General features: G+C 33.6%; 1 protein-coding gene across 2 annotated transcripts in view; it reads right to left on the reverse strand.

Annotated features, from left to right (window-relative positions):
• The window catches only part of PKHD1L1 (PKHD1 like 1), a 155,045-nt gene that overhangs the window by 35,851 nt on the left and 101,885 nt on the right, over nucleotides 1–17,309 (reverse strand). For both annotated transcript variants that reach the window (XM_076005072.1, XM_012786304.3), the window contains exons 51-60: nucleotides 14,870–15,021; nucleotides 13,696–13,855; nucleotides 12,860–13,031; nucleotides 9,156–9,244; nucleotides 8,660–8,808; nucleotides 7,234–7,363; nucleotides 5,805–5,923; nucleotides 4,071–4,200; nucleotides 2,046–2,219; nucleotides 107–210 (exon numbers count right to left, since the gene is read on the reverse strand). In XM_076005072.1, coding sequence (XP_075861187.1) covers nucleotides 107–210; nucleotides 2,046–2,219; nucleotides 4,071–4,200; nucleotides 5,805–5,923; nucleotides 7,234–7,363; nucleotides 8,660–8,808; nucleotides 9,156–9,244; nucleotides 12,860–13,031; nucleotides 13,696–13,855; nucleotides 14,870–15,021 — 1,379 coding nt within the window. The remainder of the gene's footprint in view (nucleotides 1–106; nucleotides 211–2,045; nucleotides 2,220–4,070; nucleotides 4,201–5,804; nucleotides 5,924–7,233; nucleotides 7,364–8,659; nucleotides 8,809–9,155; nucleotides 9,245–12,859; nucleotides 13,032–13,695; nucleotides 13,856–14,869; nucleotides 15,022–17,309) is intronic.

The raw sequence follows: 17,309 nt of genomic DNA on the forward strand, positions 1-17,309 counted from the left end.
TTTAGCTATTTAAGATGTAGTTATTTATCTAAGTCAAATGAAAATAAAAATAAAAACATTTTGCATATTTTTAATAAACACAAAAATTAAAAAATAAAGTACAAACCTGCCCTAAGTTAAGAAATGTTACAGCATATCTTGGATCTATGCTATCCCTGAAGCCTTCTTGACCACTGTGATAAAACTCCACATTACTTATTCTTGCACTTCCTAGGAGAAGAGAAGATTAAATTTTTCTTTTCTTATAATGGTTGGAATCATTTTTGAAAAGTTACATAAAGTTCAAATTTTTCATGAAAACTTCATTAGTTTTTCTTTGCTTCTTTAATCCAGAAAAGCAGTATTTCTCAACTCCTTTTTTTATTGTTCCCACCAAAGGATCTTTTTAGACAGCTTTAGATAGCTGTTCGCTTAATACAAAGATGTTCTAAAATTAGAACTGTTGCAAAGTCGAACAGGCAATACTGTGAATAAGTAAGGGCCTACAGAAACAGTTCAAAGCAAGAATGGATGATCTAAATCCTGGTACCCAGCTTACGGGATAAAAATATCTTCTTCCAATAAAAAGACAGGATTACTTGGAGGAATGACTGATTCCCAGTCTTAGAAAAAAATTATAATATGTGCTTGACGTATCAGGAAGTGAAGAGGCTTAAAAAACCAAGTCAAATTAAAAGGGCAGGAATCAACACGAAAAGGTTCTGCAGGCCAAACGGAGCATTTTGAGTATCACTTAGATTAACAATCACAATGGATTTGAACATATCAAATATATTTACATCCATGAGCTCATAATGATACTAATAATAAAACAAAACAAGTAAAAACTCTATGGCACCTTTGGAGGATGCTTGGGAACCAACTCATTATTTTGAAAACTAGTCAATATGGGGAAAGAGTCAAGTATTTTTTTTCTTGCATTTCCCACATTAACTTTCCTTCAGGGTAGTCAAATGGTTGTTTAGAGGAGCTTTTCTTTGTTGATGTAGTCTAAGTTCACAGATGAACAGGGAATGGTAGAATTAAAATACCACCATTTTAAACCTCAGTGATTTAATAGGACTGGGCAATGATCATGATCATTAATAGCCGCTCACATAATAAAAAGAGAAACAATCATATACTATGTACCTACCGATGAAACAATACACCAGTAACTGGAGAATTCTTACCTAAAAATTGAGCCTTAGTCTGATCGAGGTTCTAGCTACAAACTACCTATTCATAGGAAGTACAGAGACACAGGAATAAGTTAAATTCCAAGGATGCAATCACTAAATTCCAGACAGTTAGAAACTCTATGGGATATATGACCAGCTTCTTTTAAAAATAAATTGCAAGGAGAGAGAAATGCCTCAAAGTGATTTAAGATTCATAACCCGTTGCAATGTGGCTCTTATTTATGTCCTGATTTGAACAAAGAGAGTGCAGAAGAAAGGAAGGAAATGAACAAACTGGAGAAATTTGAACTATCATTTGATGGTAAGGAATTTTTTAGGATTGATACCTGTAGATGTTTTCTGAAAAGTTTTAGAGTTACATATTAAAATATTTCTAGATGACGTAATATGTGGTTGCCTCAATACAATCCTGGACTTGAAGAGAGTGGGTGGAGGTATAGGTGAAACAAGTTTGGCCAAAGTTGGTTATTGTTGAAGCCGGTGATAAGTACGTTGAGATTTGTTGTTATATTGTTTTCTCTATTTTTGGTGTATATTTGAAATGTTCCTTAAAATAAAAGCAGAACAACAGATGATCTGTTGTACTTGTTATAAAATGATTTCTGTTTGAGTGAAAACCTGGTTTAGCTGTTACCTAAGGTCATGTTAATTTGATAATTCTTATTGTTTATGAAGATAAAATAAATAGCAATAATTTTAGAGAATTTACTTTGGAAGAGAATTGCTTGGGCTACATAATCACTCTTATAGCTTTATTTTTCCATATGATCCTGTTAAGAGGTGAGAATTACATAAGAAACAATTATAAAATGGAAGAGACCTTGTTATACTTCATTTAGAAAAATAAATCAAATTTATACCCACCTTTAAATGTTATCATATTTTCACTGAAAGAGCCAACCAGGACTCGTGCACCAAAGGAATCCTCAGACCAACCTGGGTAATCCTCACCAACTATTTTGATGTTTCTAGTCAGTATCCCAACATCAGCTGCTAATGTGTAGCTCTGACCTGTTTCAGGGACGTGGTACCTTTCAGCTGCAATGGAAGGACTGCTAGGTTATTGCCAACTCTGAGAAATACCTGTCTGTATTATCACACTTTCTTTGCAGTTCATAGGCTAAACAACTTTCTAATATGCCAAAAAATCAGCAAAAATGCATGTATTGATTAGATTTACATTTTTAAATATATATGGATGGCAGACTGATATTGTGATGCTCTTTTATTTACAAACCAAAATACAACCAAAAATATTTCATCTATTTACACCAAAAAGCTTATGATAATTAGCAATTATAAAGTTATTACTTAAAAAATCTTGACGGTAGCCCACAAACACTTCAAATTATACATGTAAACACTTGTAAGACAAATTGAGAAGCATATTGTAATTTTAATAGATGAAGAAATGAGGTAGAGGTGAGTAAAAGAATTTGCCCAAGGCCCTAAGGAGAATCAGCAACATATAGATATTTCTCCTCCCGACACTTAAACCTCCTCGGTGTGCTCCACTTTTCCTGTGGCATATTTTGTATCAACCACAATGCTTTCTAAGTAGGTAAAAGCATATCAAAACAATCTGTACATTTGCATCTTAACAATTTGTAAAGCATAACCTAAATTGCACTCTTCATTTCCAGAAATCTTACTCAAACCTTTAAGACAAGTGCATTTCAAATAGAAATGTTTGACATTTTAAATGAAAGAATCTATAATGTCCAACTTCAAAAACCAATTGTTTTACAACTAATTGCAATTAAAGGTTTTCCAATAAAACTTTTCCTTTTGATTTAAAGAAAACTATGTGATATAGAATTATAAACACATGTGCTTCTACCAAAACACTGCTTTAAAAAGTTCTTTTAAGCCGGGCGCGGTGGCTCACGCTTGTAATCCTAGCTCTCTGGGAGGCTGAGACGGGCGGATTGCTCAAGGTCAGGAGTTCGAAACCAGCCTGAGCAAGAGCGAGACCTCGTCTCTACTATAAATAGAAAGAAATTAATTGGCCAACTAATATATATAGAAAAAATTAGCTGGGCATGGTGGCACATGCCTGTAGTCCCAGCTACTCGGGAGGCTGAGGCAGGAGGATCGCTTGAGCCCAGGAGTTTGAGGTTGCTGTGAGCTAGGCTGACGCTACGGGCACTCACTCTAGCCTGGGCAACAAGTGAGACTCTGTCTCCAAAAAAAAAAAAAAAAAAAAAGTTCTTTTAAGTTTCTTTTTCATACAGGGCAAATGTCCGCCAGTCTGTCCTGCTGCCTGACAGCTGGAGTTTCTATGAGCATCAGAAGAACCAGAAAGGATTTTCTAACTTTGCATTCCTGTCTGCTCCCACTTTCTGAGAGTCAGATGAAGGTAGCCTGTTGGATGGGGCAAAGCTGGGGTGCTGGGAAGGTCTTGCTCTTACAAATGGAAAAATCATCTTTGGATGATGCTTAGTTCTTCTCTCCTTGAGAATTATACTTTTATTGTTTCATTGTAGCTTGTCAAAATGCATTTACAGTGAGGAATGTCCATGAAACAAATTGAACAAAGCTTTTGGATCAAGGATTCGCAGACTTCAGTGTGCACAAGAATCACCTAGAAGCTTGCTCAAAACAGAATGTCAAGTCTTACTCTGTAAACTGTCATACAGTAGGCCTTTGCCAAAAGAATGAATGAATGAATGCATACAGAAAGGAAAACTGGTAGCCAACACATGAATAGTAACACCCCTGGGATATCCATGCCAATCTGAATGAATTGCTCCTCTAAAATATTTGTGAGATGTTTTATCAAAAAGTTATAATTGCATAGTAAATATGAATTATGAACAGATTATTTTATAAAAAATCTTACAAGACATTTTAGTTACATTTCTATTTGGTTAAACAGCAGCCACTTACCAAGGTGAGTATAGGAAAGGCTATCATTGAGAATGAGAATTTTGTGATTATGCAGGATTTTAACGATACTTCTTGTTTCTGTCTGGTGGGAATCATAGCTGGTGGTTGTTATCACAATCTCTTCTCCCTCCTTAGAAAAATTCAAGTGCCACATTTAAGAACAATTTAAAAAATAGATTTTTTAAAACATTATTAAATAATTAAAATTTAATTCATATCTGGTTAGCAATCATGGTATTACCAGAAAAAAAATGGTACATTTAGGTTTCTAAAAATAAGTATCCTTGTGTTTGATATTAAAAATTCTAAATTTTGAATTATTTTAGCATTTCCTTAACTTTAATTCGGAAATTTATTGAAATCATAGCAATATGTATATATTTAAAAATCAAAGGCATCAAAGCAAATATACTTGCATTTTTATTCAAAACTGGTCAGGACAATATTCTTAAGACTTGAAAAAAAATTTCCCTAGGCTTTTTTCCCTTTTTTTTTTTTACACAATTAACTATAATTTGCTATCCCTGAAAGGTGGAAAAGGCTGGGAAAACTAAAGGGTAAGGCTAAGTCCTACAACTCTGTATATTAAGCTCCTTGTCATCTAAGTCTCTGCTCAAATATGCCCTTAAGAAAGACTTTCTCTGGACACCCTATTTAATGTTATCTGCCACCTTCTATCATGACAGTCTTTATCACACTACCGGTTCTATTTCCTTTATCATGTGCATTATAATCTGAAATTAATGTAAATTTATTTGTTCATTTAATGTCTGCTTCTCCCACTCCAATGCATGTTCCATGATAGCTTGGACAAATTTCTTCACTGCTAGATCCTTGATGCCTTAGAAAATATGTGACGCTTGTTTAAATATTACTTGGATAAATAATTTGCAGAAAATATTAATTGGATAAATAATAGGGATATTGAAATCACGTAATTACTCTCTTTAAAAAGTAATCACACCGAAACTACCGCAGATAAGAATATATTATAAGTAGATCATAATACTTCCCCATAAACCCTTTTTCTATTTACTAATTTTAAACTGCACTAAGAGAGCAAACCCATATGTTTGGGTGATTTGCATTGATTTGCTCAGACTAAGGCTCTCTTTGTTCTAATTCTAAAGCTCATTCTCACCAGAAGGGAACTGGCTGAGATCTGAGAGCTTGGAAACAGAATCCCTTCATTTCTCAGATCCTTTGGCATTAAAAAGAGTATTTGTAAAATATGTGGACTCTATGATCCGCATATAATTTATGGATATAGTAGAGATAGGAACTGCCACCATTTATATTTTACCTAAATCTCTCATTTAACACAGGCATTATTTGGATATTACTGGGCATCAGGATTTGTTTTCTTTCTAAATCCTTAACATGTAAAATCACAAATTAAAAGTGAAGAGGTAAACAACATAACAATGAAATGTATTTAAAATAATTCCTTTTTCTGTTTTGCAAAGAAATCATAATAAAATTTTTAACCAGAAACTTCCATATTTTTCTTTTATGACTTATATATATAATGTTCTTTATATATTTTAAGGGCCTTTGAGACCACAATTTTTAAATGCCTGCTATCAGGTCATCCTTTGCAAGCCGATTGTGAAATGCACATCTCTCATCTGGTTAATCCTATAAAGAAATAAATGTCTATGAGAACAGGCAAGAAATCTTTTTCATCTGACCCACTGTGTGTATTCCTTTTCCACCACATAATATTTTCTCTACCTGCCAATCCACAGCATCCATCAGAGACAAGACTTTGGAACCTGCCTCTGCAGTTTCTGATAGTTTAGTTTTATATATTGAATGTGGAATTCCATGAAGATCCAGCTCACCAAACACCCCTGAAAGAGAAAAACACACTCCTATTCATTCACCTCACGGTACTGAGTTAGGTGCTAGTATAAAATGAAACTTTTCATTGATGTATTTTAATAAGTGATTGAACATTTGAGGATGAACGGAATGAGTTGGAGTTATCTGCTCTTAGCTGTGAAAGAAGACTTTGACCCTTTGACCTGCTTCCAGGATTCTGGTTCATAGAAATTAAAGCCAGTACACAAGGGTACATGGATGACAATGTTTACCATGGCAAGATTTGGAAATATTAGAAAACTGGAATTAATCCAAATGTACATCAATAGGAAAAGGATGGAATAAATTTTAATATATTAATACAGAGGAGTAATAACACTATGAAAAAGAAGAGTTTTATCTATAAATTTTGATCTGGAAAGATGTTCATAATATGTTAGCTAAGAAAAGAAAATTGCACAATAATGTATTTAGTTTGACTATGTTTTAACAAAAGGAACAATAGTATCACCACAAATCAGTATATATAATACGAATACAGGCATAGATAGAAAACATGGGGAGACACAAAAAATTATCATCTAATGCTAGTTCCCATAAGAAAGATACAACTGAAAAGATGTATATCTCTAAGAAATATTTTCTTGACATTGTTCTGTGTGGTTTGAAGTGTTACTTTTGAAATAAAAAACAAACACATAAAACATTTTTTTTTAAGATTGAATTTGCCTCAGGATATTTGCCAGTGGTGAACTGACTAATTCAAGCTGGAATCATTTGTTTATCCCCTTATTTACTGGGTGTTAGTTTTAGAAATTATACAGTGGAGCAATTGTGGCACATGTTTATATATTTCTCCTAAATAAATATGCTGTACTATTAATAAAAGCAGTTATCACATGTGACTAAATTAAACTCTTTCAGGTTGTTAGCATTCTGGGCTCAAATAGCCATATGCACAATATGCCCATGCAAATGGGAAATTAAATCTCAGCAATAGTTGTGTTTGAATAATGGAAAGCAGAGTCAACTGATCCACAGATTATTTATGAATATTGTAAATGGCATAATATAATGTGTAGTTTGTTAATGTTAATTTTGTAATAAGTTACATTTTGGTCTAAAAATACACACATTTATATCTATTTTTATCTGGTATAATGTGACATAATTTAATTTTTCAAAATCTCTGCTACTTTTATAACCCTTTACAATACATAAATGTCTATAAAAGCTACTGATACCATAACATCATGAACTAATAAGTATTTTGGTGCTGTATATTTTAAAGTAGATTCTCAAAACTGATATGACACTTTTGGTATCTGGAGACACATACCCAAGACTTTTGCCCCTTGATTTGGTCCTTCTGGAAGAGCCCATTCTGGGGTAGAATGATTTCCTCTAAGAACAATTTTTAATTCTCCTTTAAAAGGGTCATCTTCCCAGCCACCGATTAATCTACCTCCCTACAGCGAAACAGAAAATTGTTAATACTTAAAAATTGAGCAGAAAAGAAAATCCCCCATAAAAAAGGAATTAAGAAGTCAATAGCAGCCTCCCCTAGTAAAAAGGAATAATTTTTGCTGTATAGATAACAGTATTGTAATTGGAAGTGACTTTAACCCATTTACTTTGGGATAGGCAGTTTAAATGATGACAAGCTCAAATTCAATATCTATTTACTGTCAGAACTGGATCTAAAACTGAGATCTCATAAAACCTGAAGTAGTGGTGTTTGAGCAGATTATACTATATTTGAATGTAGTATGCCATATACGGAATACACTGTTCACACTTCCATCCAAGCTATGCCATTTACAAGCTATCGTTGTTCATAATGATAGCTATCATTACATGTTTGCTGATTCTGTGTCAGGTATCATGGGTAAGGCTTCACACATATGATGTCATTTAACCTTTACATTAAACCCATTAATACCATTAATGCATTGGTATTATTATTCTTATTTCACAGGTGACAAAAATGTTGCTAAAAGAGGTCAAATAACTTACTCAAGGTTACCCAACTAAAACACAATAAGGTAAAGATGCAATTGTAGTTTTAATTGACCTGAAAGCCATATATCTAATCAAAATATTATGCACTTTAAAAACATTAAAGCCCATGTTTCTGGACTTTATTTCTTTTCTCAAAGAAAAGTTACTAAATAATTTTTATTTTTTTAATAGCTTAATAGCTTTTTGGTGGGCCATCCTTTTTCATGAAAAATATTACAAGACTGACAAGACAATTAAACTGATTAAGCTGTTACATGTTCAAGACCATTTGAGGTTTTATGAGAGAATGTGGTGATTATTCCAAATAATTGCAACATTTTTATTAGTCTTCTCTTGCTTTCATAATTTCATCTACATCAATTTGTTTTAAGAAAAATTGTTTTCTTAAAAAAATAAAAAAGGGCTTAAATTCTTTTAACTTTTTCTAGAACTTCTAGGGATTCTTTGTGGGAGCAAGCTGTTAGCATGGCCTTAACTAATAGTGGCACAAATATTCTATGTAAAATTGAAACCGGGTAGACCTCACATTAAAGAGTACAATGATAATTACTCCTAAGAAATAGTTAGTCCACAATTTAAAGGACAGCAGAAGTACATTGGACTTAAGTGAGGCATGTAATTCATGGGCTAGAGCTTGCGGATTTTTTATTCATACCGGTTGAATATGCTTAGTATTATTTCAGTAAATCTACATTTTAGAATTTGATTAATAAGGATATAAATTACAAGACCCTCACTCTTACCTGAAGTGATATGTAGGTAGCATTCAAAACAACTTTTCTGTAAGAAGACTCTGGAGCTCCCACATTATAGTTATCTTCCAGTTCTAGAACTCCCCAAATAATGAGCCTTTCCATTGGTGGCATATCTGTGTCAGCTACAATCCATGTTCCTATAAAACAAGACTTCAAGAAATATAATCCACAGACTACAGCCTATAACAAAACATTAACAAACTCATCAATGAATCCTGGTTTTGAAGATTATGGCCCATCTTTCCACATGATTGATTCCTGTGTCTTCCAGAAAAATCTGCTATTGTTAATAGGTTTAAATCCACATAAACCCAAGAAGTCTGGGTTCAGTATATAGGACATAATAATAGAGTCCCTTTCTTCACATTTGCTCTTTCACCGAGGTGTGCTGCATAAAGGTGGAAACCTAACTACTGTGACATCTTCCCTGTCATAGATGTTATATAAACACATGCACCTTATTCATTTGTGTTTATGCATTTACCTTCAGGAATAACCACGTTTGCTCCTGGGCGAGGTACAGTATAATTATTTTCTCGAGATGATTGCCAAAAAGAATCATTTGACCATAAACTGAAAAGAGAAATATTGCCAAGAATTATTATCTCTATATATTTAATGACCATCTCCTTAGGGTGTAGCACTATAATAGATGTTTTGGGGATGACAGAATATAAATTAGATAGTTTATAATTTCACTAAATAGACAAGCTAATATGTGCAGTTAGTAAAATATTCAACACATACAAATTACATAGTTTTTTTCCTTTGAAGAAAATTGTCTTTGCATCACAATTCAAATCACTTTTTCTCTGACTAAATCTACTTGCTGTGATATATACCCTATTTTTGACTAGAATGTAAATTTTTCAATTTCATTATAAGATTTTCCATGGTGGAGAAGTGAAAAAAAATGGAGGATATAGTTGGCTAGATTCTGTGAAGAGAGGGGCAGGCAGGAAGAATGGTCTCTGAATTGGCAAGAATGATTCAATGAGGTTAAACCCCCAGGCTGGGGGCAAGGGTGGTGTCTGTATCCAGAGTGAAGGCGATGTTAAATTGCAATAAATATGGAAAGAACATTGGAGGACAGAGTCTCCACTTTTCATCACTATGTATCCTAGAAACTACCTCTTAATGTAAACTGTTGTAAAGAATATTATTATAAAGTTGATGATATTTCCCTATTGGAAAAGGCTCACAATCAGAGGCTGCTCTCCTGACCCAGTAAAAAATTTAAAAATTCTGTGATACTAAATCCTGTATCTGTATTAGTATTCTGTGATACTAATAGTTTTATTAAATATTTATATGACTAAATTGCATTACTAAGGAATCTGTCAATCAAAAATCCTCCTAAAAAGTTTTGTCTTGGAGCTCATGCCCATAATCCCAGCTACCTGGGAGGCTGAGGCGGGAGGATTGTTTGAGGCCAGGAACTCAAGACCAGCCTGGGAGACATTAGTGAAACCCTGTCTCTAAATGTGAAAGAAAAAATTTAGCTGCACATGGTGGTACATTCCTGTAGTCCCAGCTACTCAGAAGGCTAAGATGGAAGGATCGCTTGAGTCCAGGAGTTTAAGGTTACAATGAGCTATGATTAGGCCACTGCACTCTAGCCTGGGTGACAGGGTCTCTAAAGAAAAAAAAATTGTGTTAATGGATTTCAAAATAAGGTTAGTGGTTAAAGGGTTATTTAGATTCAAAAAATTTTTATGAAGGTTTTTTTAAAGGGTTGTATCTATTTAACTAAATAATCTGACCAGCATGGCACATATTCAAGATTGATTTTATTTAGCTCTTCTCAAGATTAATAGTCCTTCATTCTTATCCTCACCAACACTATCACTATCAGCATGCATATTATTCCTCTTATTTACCATTGTTATTATTGATAAAGCCCAATCCCTCTTAAACAAAGCATTTGAGTTGTATAGCTTGAGCTTTATATTGTAATCCTGGGGTTCCAGTTCTGGATCAAGATTCCATTTGTTTTTGCTGATAGCTATCTGAATAATATAAATTAATCAATCCATTTATAGCTATTTCCAGTGAGGAAAATTCATACTGCAGGATAAAGAAAAACTATACTATGGGCCGGGCATGATGGCTCAGGCCTGTAATCCTAGCACTTTGGGAGGCCGAGGGAGGAAGATTGTTTGAGCTCAGGAGTCCAAGACCAGCCTGAGCAAGAGTGAGACCCCGTCTCTACTAAAAATAGAAAGAAATTCGCCATACGACTAAAAATATATAGAAAAAATTGTCTGGGCATGGTGGTGTCTGCCTGTAGTCCCAGCTACTTGGGAGACTGAGGCAGAAGGATTGCTTGAGCCCAGGAGTTAGAGGTTGCTATGAGCTAGGCTAACGCCACGGCACTCTACTCCAGGCAACAGAACAGGACTCTGTTCTCCAACCCCCCCCAAAAAAGAAAAACTATAAAACTATACTGTGAAATATGAGGGCTGTCTGGAAAAGTATACAGCCATTGTATCCATGGCTGGACACTTTCTGGACAGCCTTAGTATATATATGTAGCATATCATCATATACCTTTGTCACATTCAGTCTAGAACAATCTAAATCTGTTGTGGTAGTTATAGTAAATATTAATTAAATATTTAATAATTATATCTAATAATTATATCTACCTTAGAATTTTTAGGGCTTTTTGGTCAGTAACCTTGATGGTTCATATGTCTTATAAAGTTCTCTAGGCCTTTTTATGAGCCCCCTCTCTGGCTTTTTCCACTGTCCCTTTGTAATAGTGCTCTGCAGATTAGCAAACACGGTCATGTTGAAATGTCATTTTGAGTATGTCACTTCTCAACTTAAAATCATTCAAAGAATTTCCATATTTCTCACTACTGCCTGCATGACCTAAATAGTCTGTTTCCAATACCACCTCCAGGCCACTCTCCCCTGCTCAGTTGGGCCTGGCCATGATGATTTTCTTTCAGTTCTTGGATGTCAGGACCTCTGGACAAGTTGTTCCCTTGGCCTTGAACACTCCTCCTCCATCCCTCATGGGGCGAGCTCTTTCTCATCCTTTGGGTTGCAGCTGGAAAGATCTCTCCTCTGGGTGAGTGTTCCTAACCACCCACCCCAAGGCAGTCTCTGCTATATTGTTCTCTGTCCCACCCCATCTCCATTCCCTTTATAACATTTACCATAACTCACATTTATGTACTTTATTTTCTGCTTACTTTTCTGTTTGTTTATTGGTTTGTCTTGTGGTCTCTTTGGATAGAATGTGAGCATAATGAGGTCAGAGATCACATCTAGGATGTTCACGATTGAATCCCCAGTGCCTGGCACATAGCAAGTGCTCAGTAAATATTTTTTAATGGTTAAATGAATATATAAACAAATTCAATTATTATTTTTTATATAATAGCTACTACAGTATTTATATATTTTGAAATGTAATTCAGCTAAAATATATCATTGAGGTATACTTGATACGCAGTAGTGGGCTATTAAGTGCCCACTAAATGTTAGTTTTTAATCATCATTATTTGTCCATTAGGGATGCAAATATACATCAAATCAGGATTATGCCTTTAATGGTTTTAAAGATTAGTACCAAATTATACTAATACCATCATGTATGGTAATTACTATGATACAAGGTAGAAAGTGATGTTTCACATGATAAAGGTAAACAGTATATAAGTTATAAAGATAGATGAATTGTTTTTAACCAGGGGAATTATAATATATTTAGGAGACCACATATTTGAATTAATAAGTTGTATTATGAGATTTGACCATGATGGTTACTCTAGAGACACCTTATTGTACTAATAAGGAGAACTAGTTTCTGATGCTTGACTGGATGGGCCATCAGTAAATTCTGTAATCTCAGGTAATTTACTTATGGTCACTGAGAAAGCTCAGCTTTCTCACCTATATAATTAGGGAGTTGGGCCAGGAATAACAATCCAAATCAAATATTCTGCAAGTGTTAGGTTACCAGTAATTTTCATGCATAATTTTTATGAGATTTTTTCCATTTTTTAATTTAGGTGGTTGTAAGAAGACTCAAGCAAAGCAATGAGAGTGGAAGTACTGTGTAATCTGCCAAGCTCTGTGCAGGAGGAAGGCATTATTATCTCACCCAGCAGTAACACATGAAAAGGATTATGTCAAGAGATATTGAAAGATATTAACTATAAGAGGCCTATATACTTATATGTGGCTGGTCTCTTCCTGGGAATTGGTTTTCTTAATGAGGGATCTACAGGAAAGCAATCCTGGAGAATACAACAGTAAGCCTGGAAATTAATGGTAACATCTTTCACATTAGGATCCAGGGTTCCAGAAGTGGGCTGACTCTGATGAAGGTCATTCCTTCCTGACACTGAAAGTAAAGTAAAAATGGTTCAAATTAATATGATGATCAAAGTATTTGAATGTAAATAAAATCATTGCACTTTGGAAAGTACCCTTTAGATATGTAACTTGAAATAATTCAAATGTATGGAGTAGGCATGGAGAAATTCTGATAAAATGTACATCTTATTAAGAAGCATGTAGTTGGAATATCTTGATACAAATAAATACTTTAGAATTTAATTAAAATTTATTTTTAAATATTTTTATTTTCCAAAATAATTAAATAATAAAATGGAAACAAAATATATGAATATATGCCAGCTTCCATTGTACTTATTTTTCTCTAATTCTGTGAAATAAAATTATTGGGTTCATTTGTAAGCATGTTGATGTCATCTCTGAACATAAAATGTAAGTACTTATTTCAATTCAAGGCCTTTTCCAGCCTAAATTTAGTCTCCAGTCTTTTCACTTAACAAACATTTATTGAATCCTGCTATATATGATACACTGTATAACACATTTGTCTATTAATCAATTTTTCTTGTCCTTTAGACAAAGCATTGATCTCTAAATGCATACATATATACACACATACACACATATATACACTGTGTATACACACACACACACACACACACACACACACACACACACACACAGATCACGTTTGCCTAACAAATACATACCCAAGTAATATAGAGTACTGGTGTTTGCTTCAAGGTGCCAGTCTCCATTCTTGCTAGTATTCCAGTTCAATGGATTTAAAGAACCATTTCTCATATCAATAACATTAAACATATCAGGATTTTGGGTGAAGTTATGCGATATAATTACATAGTCTTCTTCCTATAAAAGTTTACAGGAAAATGTGGCTTGTTTTATATGTTAATACTCTGCATAACAACATTAATTTTAATAACACATAATTAGCCCCTATATTACGTTAAGACTTAAACGTTCTGGTTTTAGTTTGTTTTTTAACTTGGATCTATAGTTTATTTATTAACATTTTACATGTCTAGAGCAAAAATGCTAGCTCTATCACTAAGACAATGAAAAGATCTCTCTATTCTCTCTTCTGTGTGTGTTTCAGTGTATACTTTTATGTGTATGTGTGGTGTACATTTATGGGTATGAGTGTGTATATGCATGTAGTTAGAGAATATTTTATTTCTTTTTTTAATTGACAGATAAAATGGTACAGAATATTTTATTCTATGAAGTTTGAAAATATTTAAAATGATGCTGCACAAATATGTGGTATAAGTGGAAGAATATATATGAGGAGAAAATACCCAATTCAGAATGCTGGTCATCATCAGAAGTGTCCAGTACAGAGGGAGTGAGATCTGGGTAAATCATACAGGGGGCTTCCACTTTATCTAGCACAATTAATTTCTTTTAAAAAAATAGAAAGTAAATATTCCTAGAATGCTATTAATAATAGCTTTCAGATAGCTAGGTGGTGGGCATACAGGTATTAGTGTGGGTTTTTAAAAATAATTTTCTGTGTGTTTGATATATTTTATGATACACATAATAAAGCCCTTAACTGGCACCTGAGACTTCATAAACACTCAGTAAATGCAAGTTATTATCATGGTAATAATAATAGGGGCACAAGCTTAGTACTATGGGAATGCAGGAGAATATTGCTTCTGATTCTCAAAAGAGGTTTTTTTGGCTTATTTCTTATATTTAGAATGGGTCGTGGACGATGTACAGGACTTTTAACAGGTCGATTTGTGAGGCAAGGGCCTTCTAGGCATAAGAATGGGTATAAGTATGAGCATGTAGGCTGCATTTGAGTAATATGCAATTACAATTATTAGAAGATGGATTTTATAGCTCTTTGCTTACCTTAAATCCATAGAATGTTGATGTATATGATATGTTGGTTATGTGATCCATGTCTTTAAAATACCAGTTAATGTGATTTGCGTTTGGAATCAGAGCCATCCACCCAGACATATGAGTTAGTCGTTTCTTCTGAAAGGGAACAATGCTTGTGCCTGCAGAAGTACATAAAAAGAGCAAATAATAGTAATCCCTACCTCTAGAAAATTCCTCCTTTTATAAACAAGTGCAAATGTAAAATGTTGGTCTAGTCTATGGAAGTCTCTAAAGAGGTCAGTATAGCATTTTATTACTAATGTTCTAAAGGTCTTTATTTAACTGCAGACTCCAAATGTTTAATATTACATTTAACTGGAATGTAAAATGCATTCTAACTTGCAATTTTGAATTGAGATGGAGCCCTTATTCCTGAGGGAAAGATACACTTGAAACATAATGATCATTATGACTACTAAGACAAAAATACTTAAATATATTAATATAATTCTTCAGATATCATTGATCTAAATATAATTCCATTTAATTATTTTAAGAACTTAATCCTCAGAATCCTTGATTTATAGTGTATGCAAACATAAGCTCTGATTCTTTATTAGAATCTCCTATATCTGTTGAGCTAATTAAAATCTGTATAACAAATACTAATTTTTAGTAGTAAAAAATTTTATTTGACTTTAATGAATTTATGCTTTAGAGTGCTTAAGGAACAAGGCTATGGCTAGACCTACCACTTAATATTGGCCAAGCTATGTAAATTTTGAGATTGAGAAACTTGCAACCTGAGCTACTTGTTACCGGAAAAAGTTATATAATTTAGTAACACTTTGGTCATGAGAGAGTGCCTGATAACTTTAAGAGAATATTTGAAAAGGTCTCTTACAATATAAAGAAAAGATCTTTGGTTAATTGTCCCTATTTTTTCAATCCCTTCCCTTCTACTTTTCATCTTGGATTGGATTTTATGTTAAATTAGCAACTTCTCACCTTAGAATTTAGGAGGAAGTAGCTAAAAGCAAGTTATAAAATAAACCATCATTCATTTTATTTTGGGAATAAGGCAAAAAAAAAAAAACCCAAAAAACTAAAAAACACCTACTTCCAATAGCAAGGGGAAAAATTCATTAATTCTTAGGCTTTATAAGTTAGTGTTAGTTTTAAAAGGTACATGAGTAGAGCACTTATACTACTAAAAACCCTGGAAAGTATGAGAGGAACTGTGATTATTGGGGGTATTGCTCAGGAAATATCCACTCCTCTCCCCTCCTTGAGTCTGCCTCCTTGAGGGTGGACTTCCCTGCTCTGTTGATGTTGGGGGACTTCTTTTGTCCAAAGAGACATCAGCAGAACTGACATTAGCTAAGGCTTGGAAAGTGCTTGCTGAGTGATGTTTGACATCTTCAGCCTCTGCCATCATCAAGAGAAGAAGCTCCCCCAGGTAGCTGCTCGCCCTGCACCTGAGCACACGTGGAGCCACTTGAGCTCAAACCTTGGTGAGAAAAAAGCCCACCAGATCCTCACCTTGAATAATAGCCTCCCAGCTGATCCCAGCCTAGATCAACCATCACAGCTCTCGTACATGCGAGTAAAAATAAATAATTGTAGGCTTAAGCTTGGGAATAGTCTGTTGTGAAGCAATAGTTAATTTACACAAGAGCTAACTAAAAGTCATCTAAAACCTCTAGAATATATTTGACGGATCTAAACTCCACTGAAGTTTTCTAATCCATGGGATTATTTCAATACTTTAACCTGGCATTTCTTAATAATTCAGTTTCATAAGTAAAACCAATTTTCATTTTTCTTTAGTTGTGGCTTTTCCTAATTACTTTTCAGCTGCACTCATTACAAGTACATTGGTTTCAAGCTTCTTGGACTGAGACATAAACTTTTGAAGTTATATTTTTTTTTAAAAAAATAGGATCATTAAGTTTCTCAAATTAATTTGCCATCTGGTCTAACTTTATACATATATTTACACAAAAATATATCATCATATGTGAGATGCTTTGATAAAGATATATAAGAATATATGTAAAGTTATACCAAATCTTACTTCCCACAAAGCTAGTATACTTTTCAAACTGTTGAATCATTTAATATACATATATAATCCAAATGAGTGATCTTTTTCTGTTTTTAATTTTTAGTAGTGAATAATTTTATTTGACTTTAATGGAGATAAAATAAAAGTAGTCAAATTTTCCTTACTATGAAGTTGATTTTTTTTTTGTCACATTAAAAAGTAAAGTGCCTGGAATAATGTTTTCTCTCCTTTGCAATCTGGTCTGAGTATTGCAACAAATTTCATCTAATTCAATACTTGCCGAGTACCTGCAATTTTCAATGCTCAGTGCTAAGTTTTGTGGCCTCAGATATATAAACTTATATATCTTGCCCTGTAGGTGTTATCAGTTTAATAATCAAATAAAAATCTTAATTCTTG

This window comes from Microcebus murinus, chromosome 7, assembly GCF_040939455.1.
Source record: "Microcebus murinus isolate Inina chromosome 7, M.murinus_Inina_mat1.0, whole genome shotgun sequence".
Taxonomy (NCBI): Eukaryota; Metazoa; Chordata; class Mammalia; order Primates; family Cheirogaleidae; genus Microcebus; species Microcebus murinus.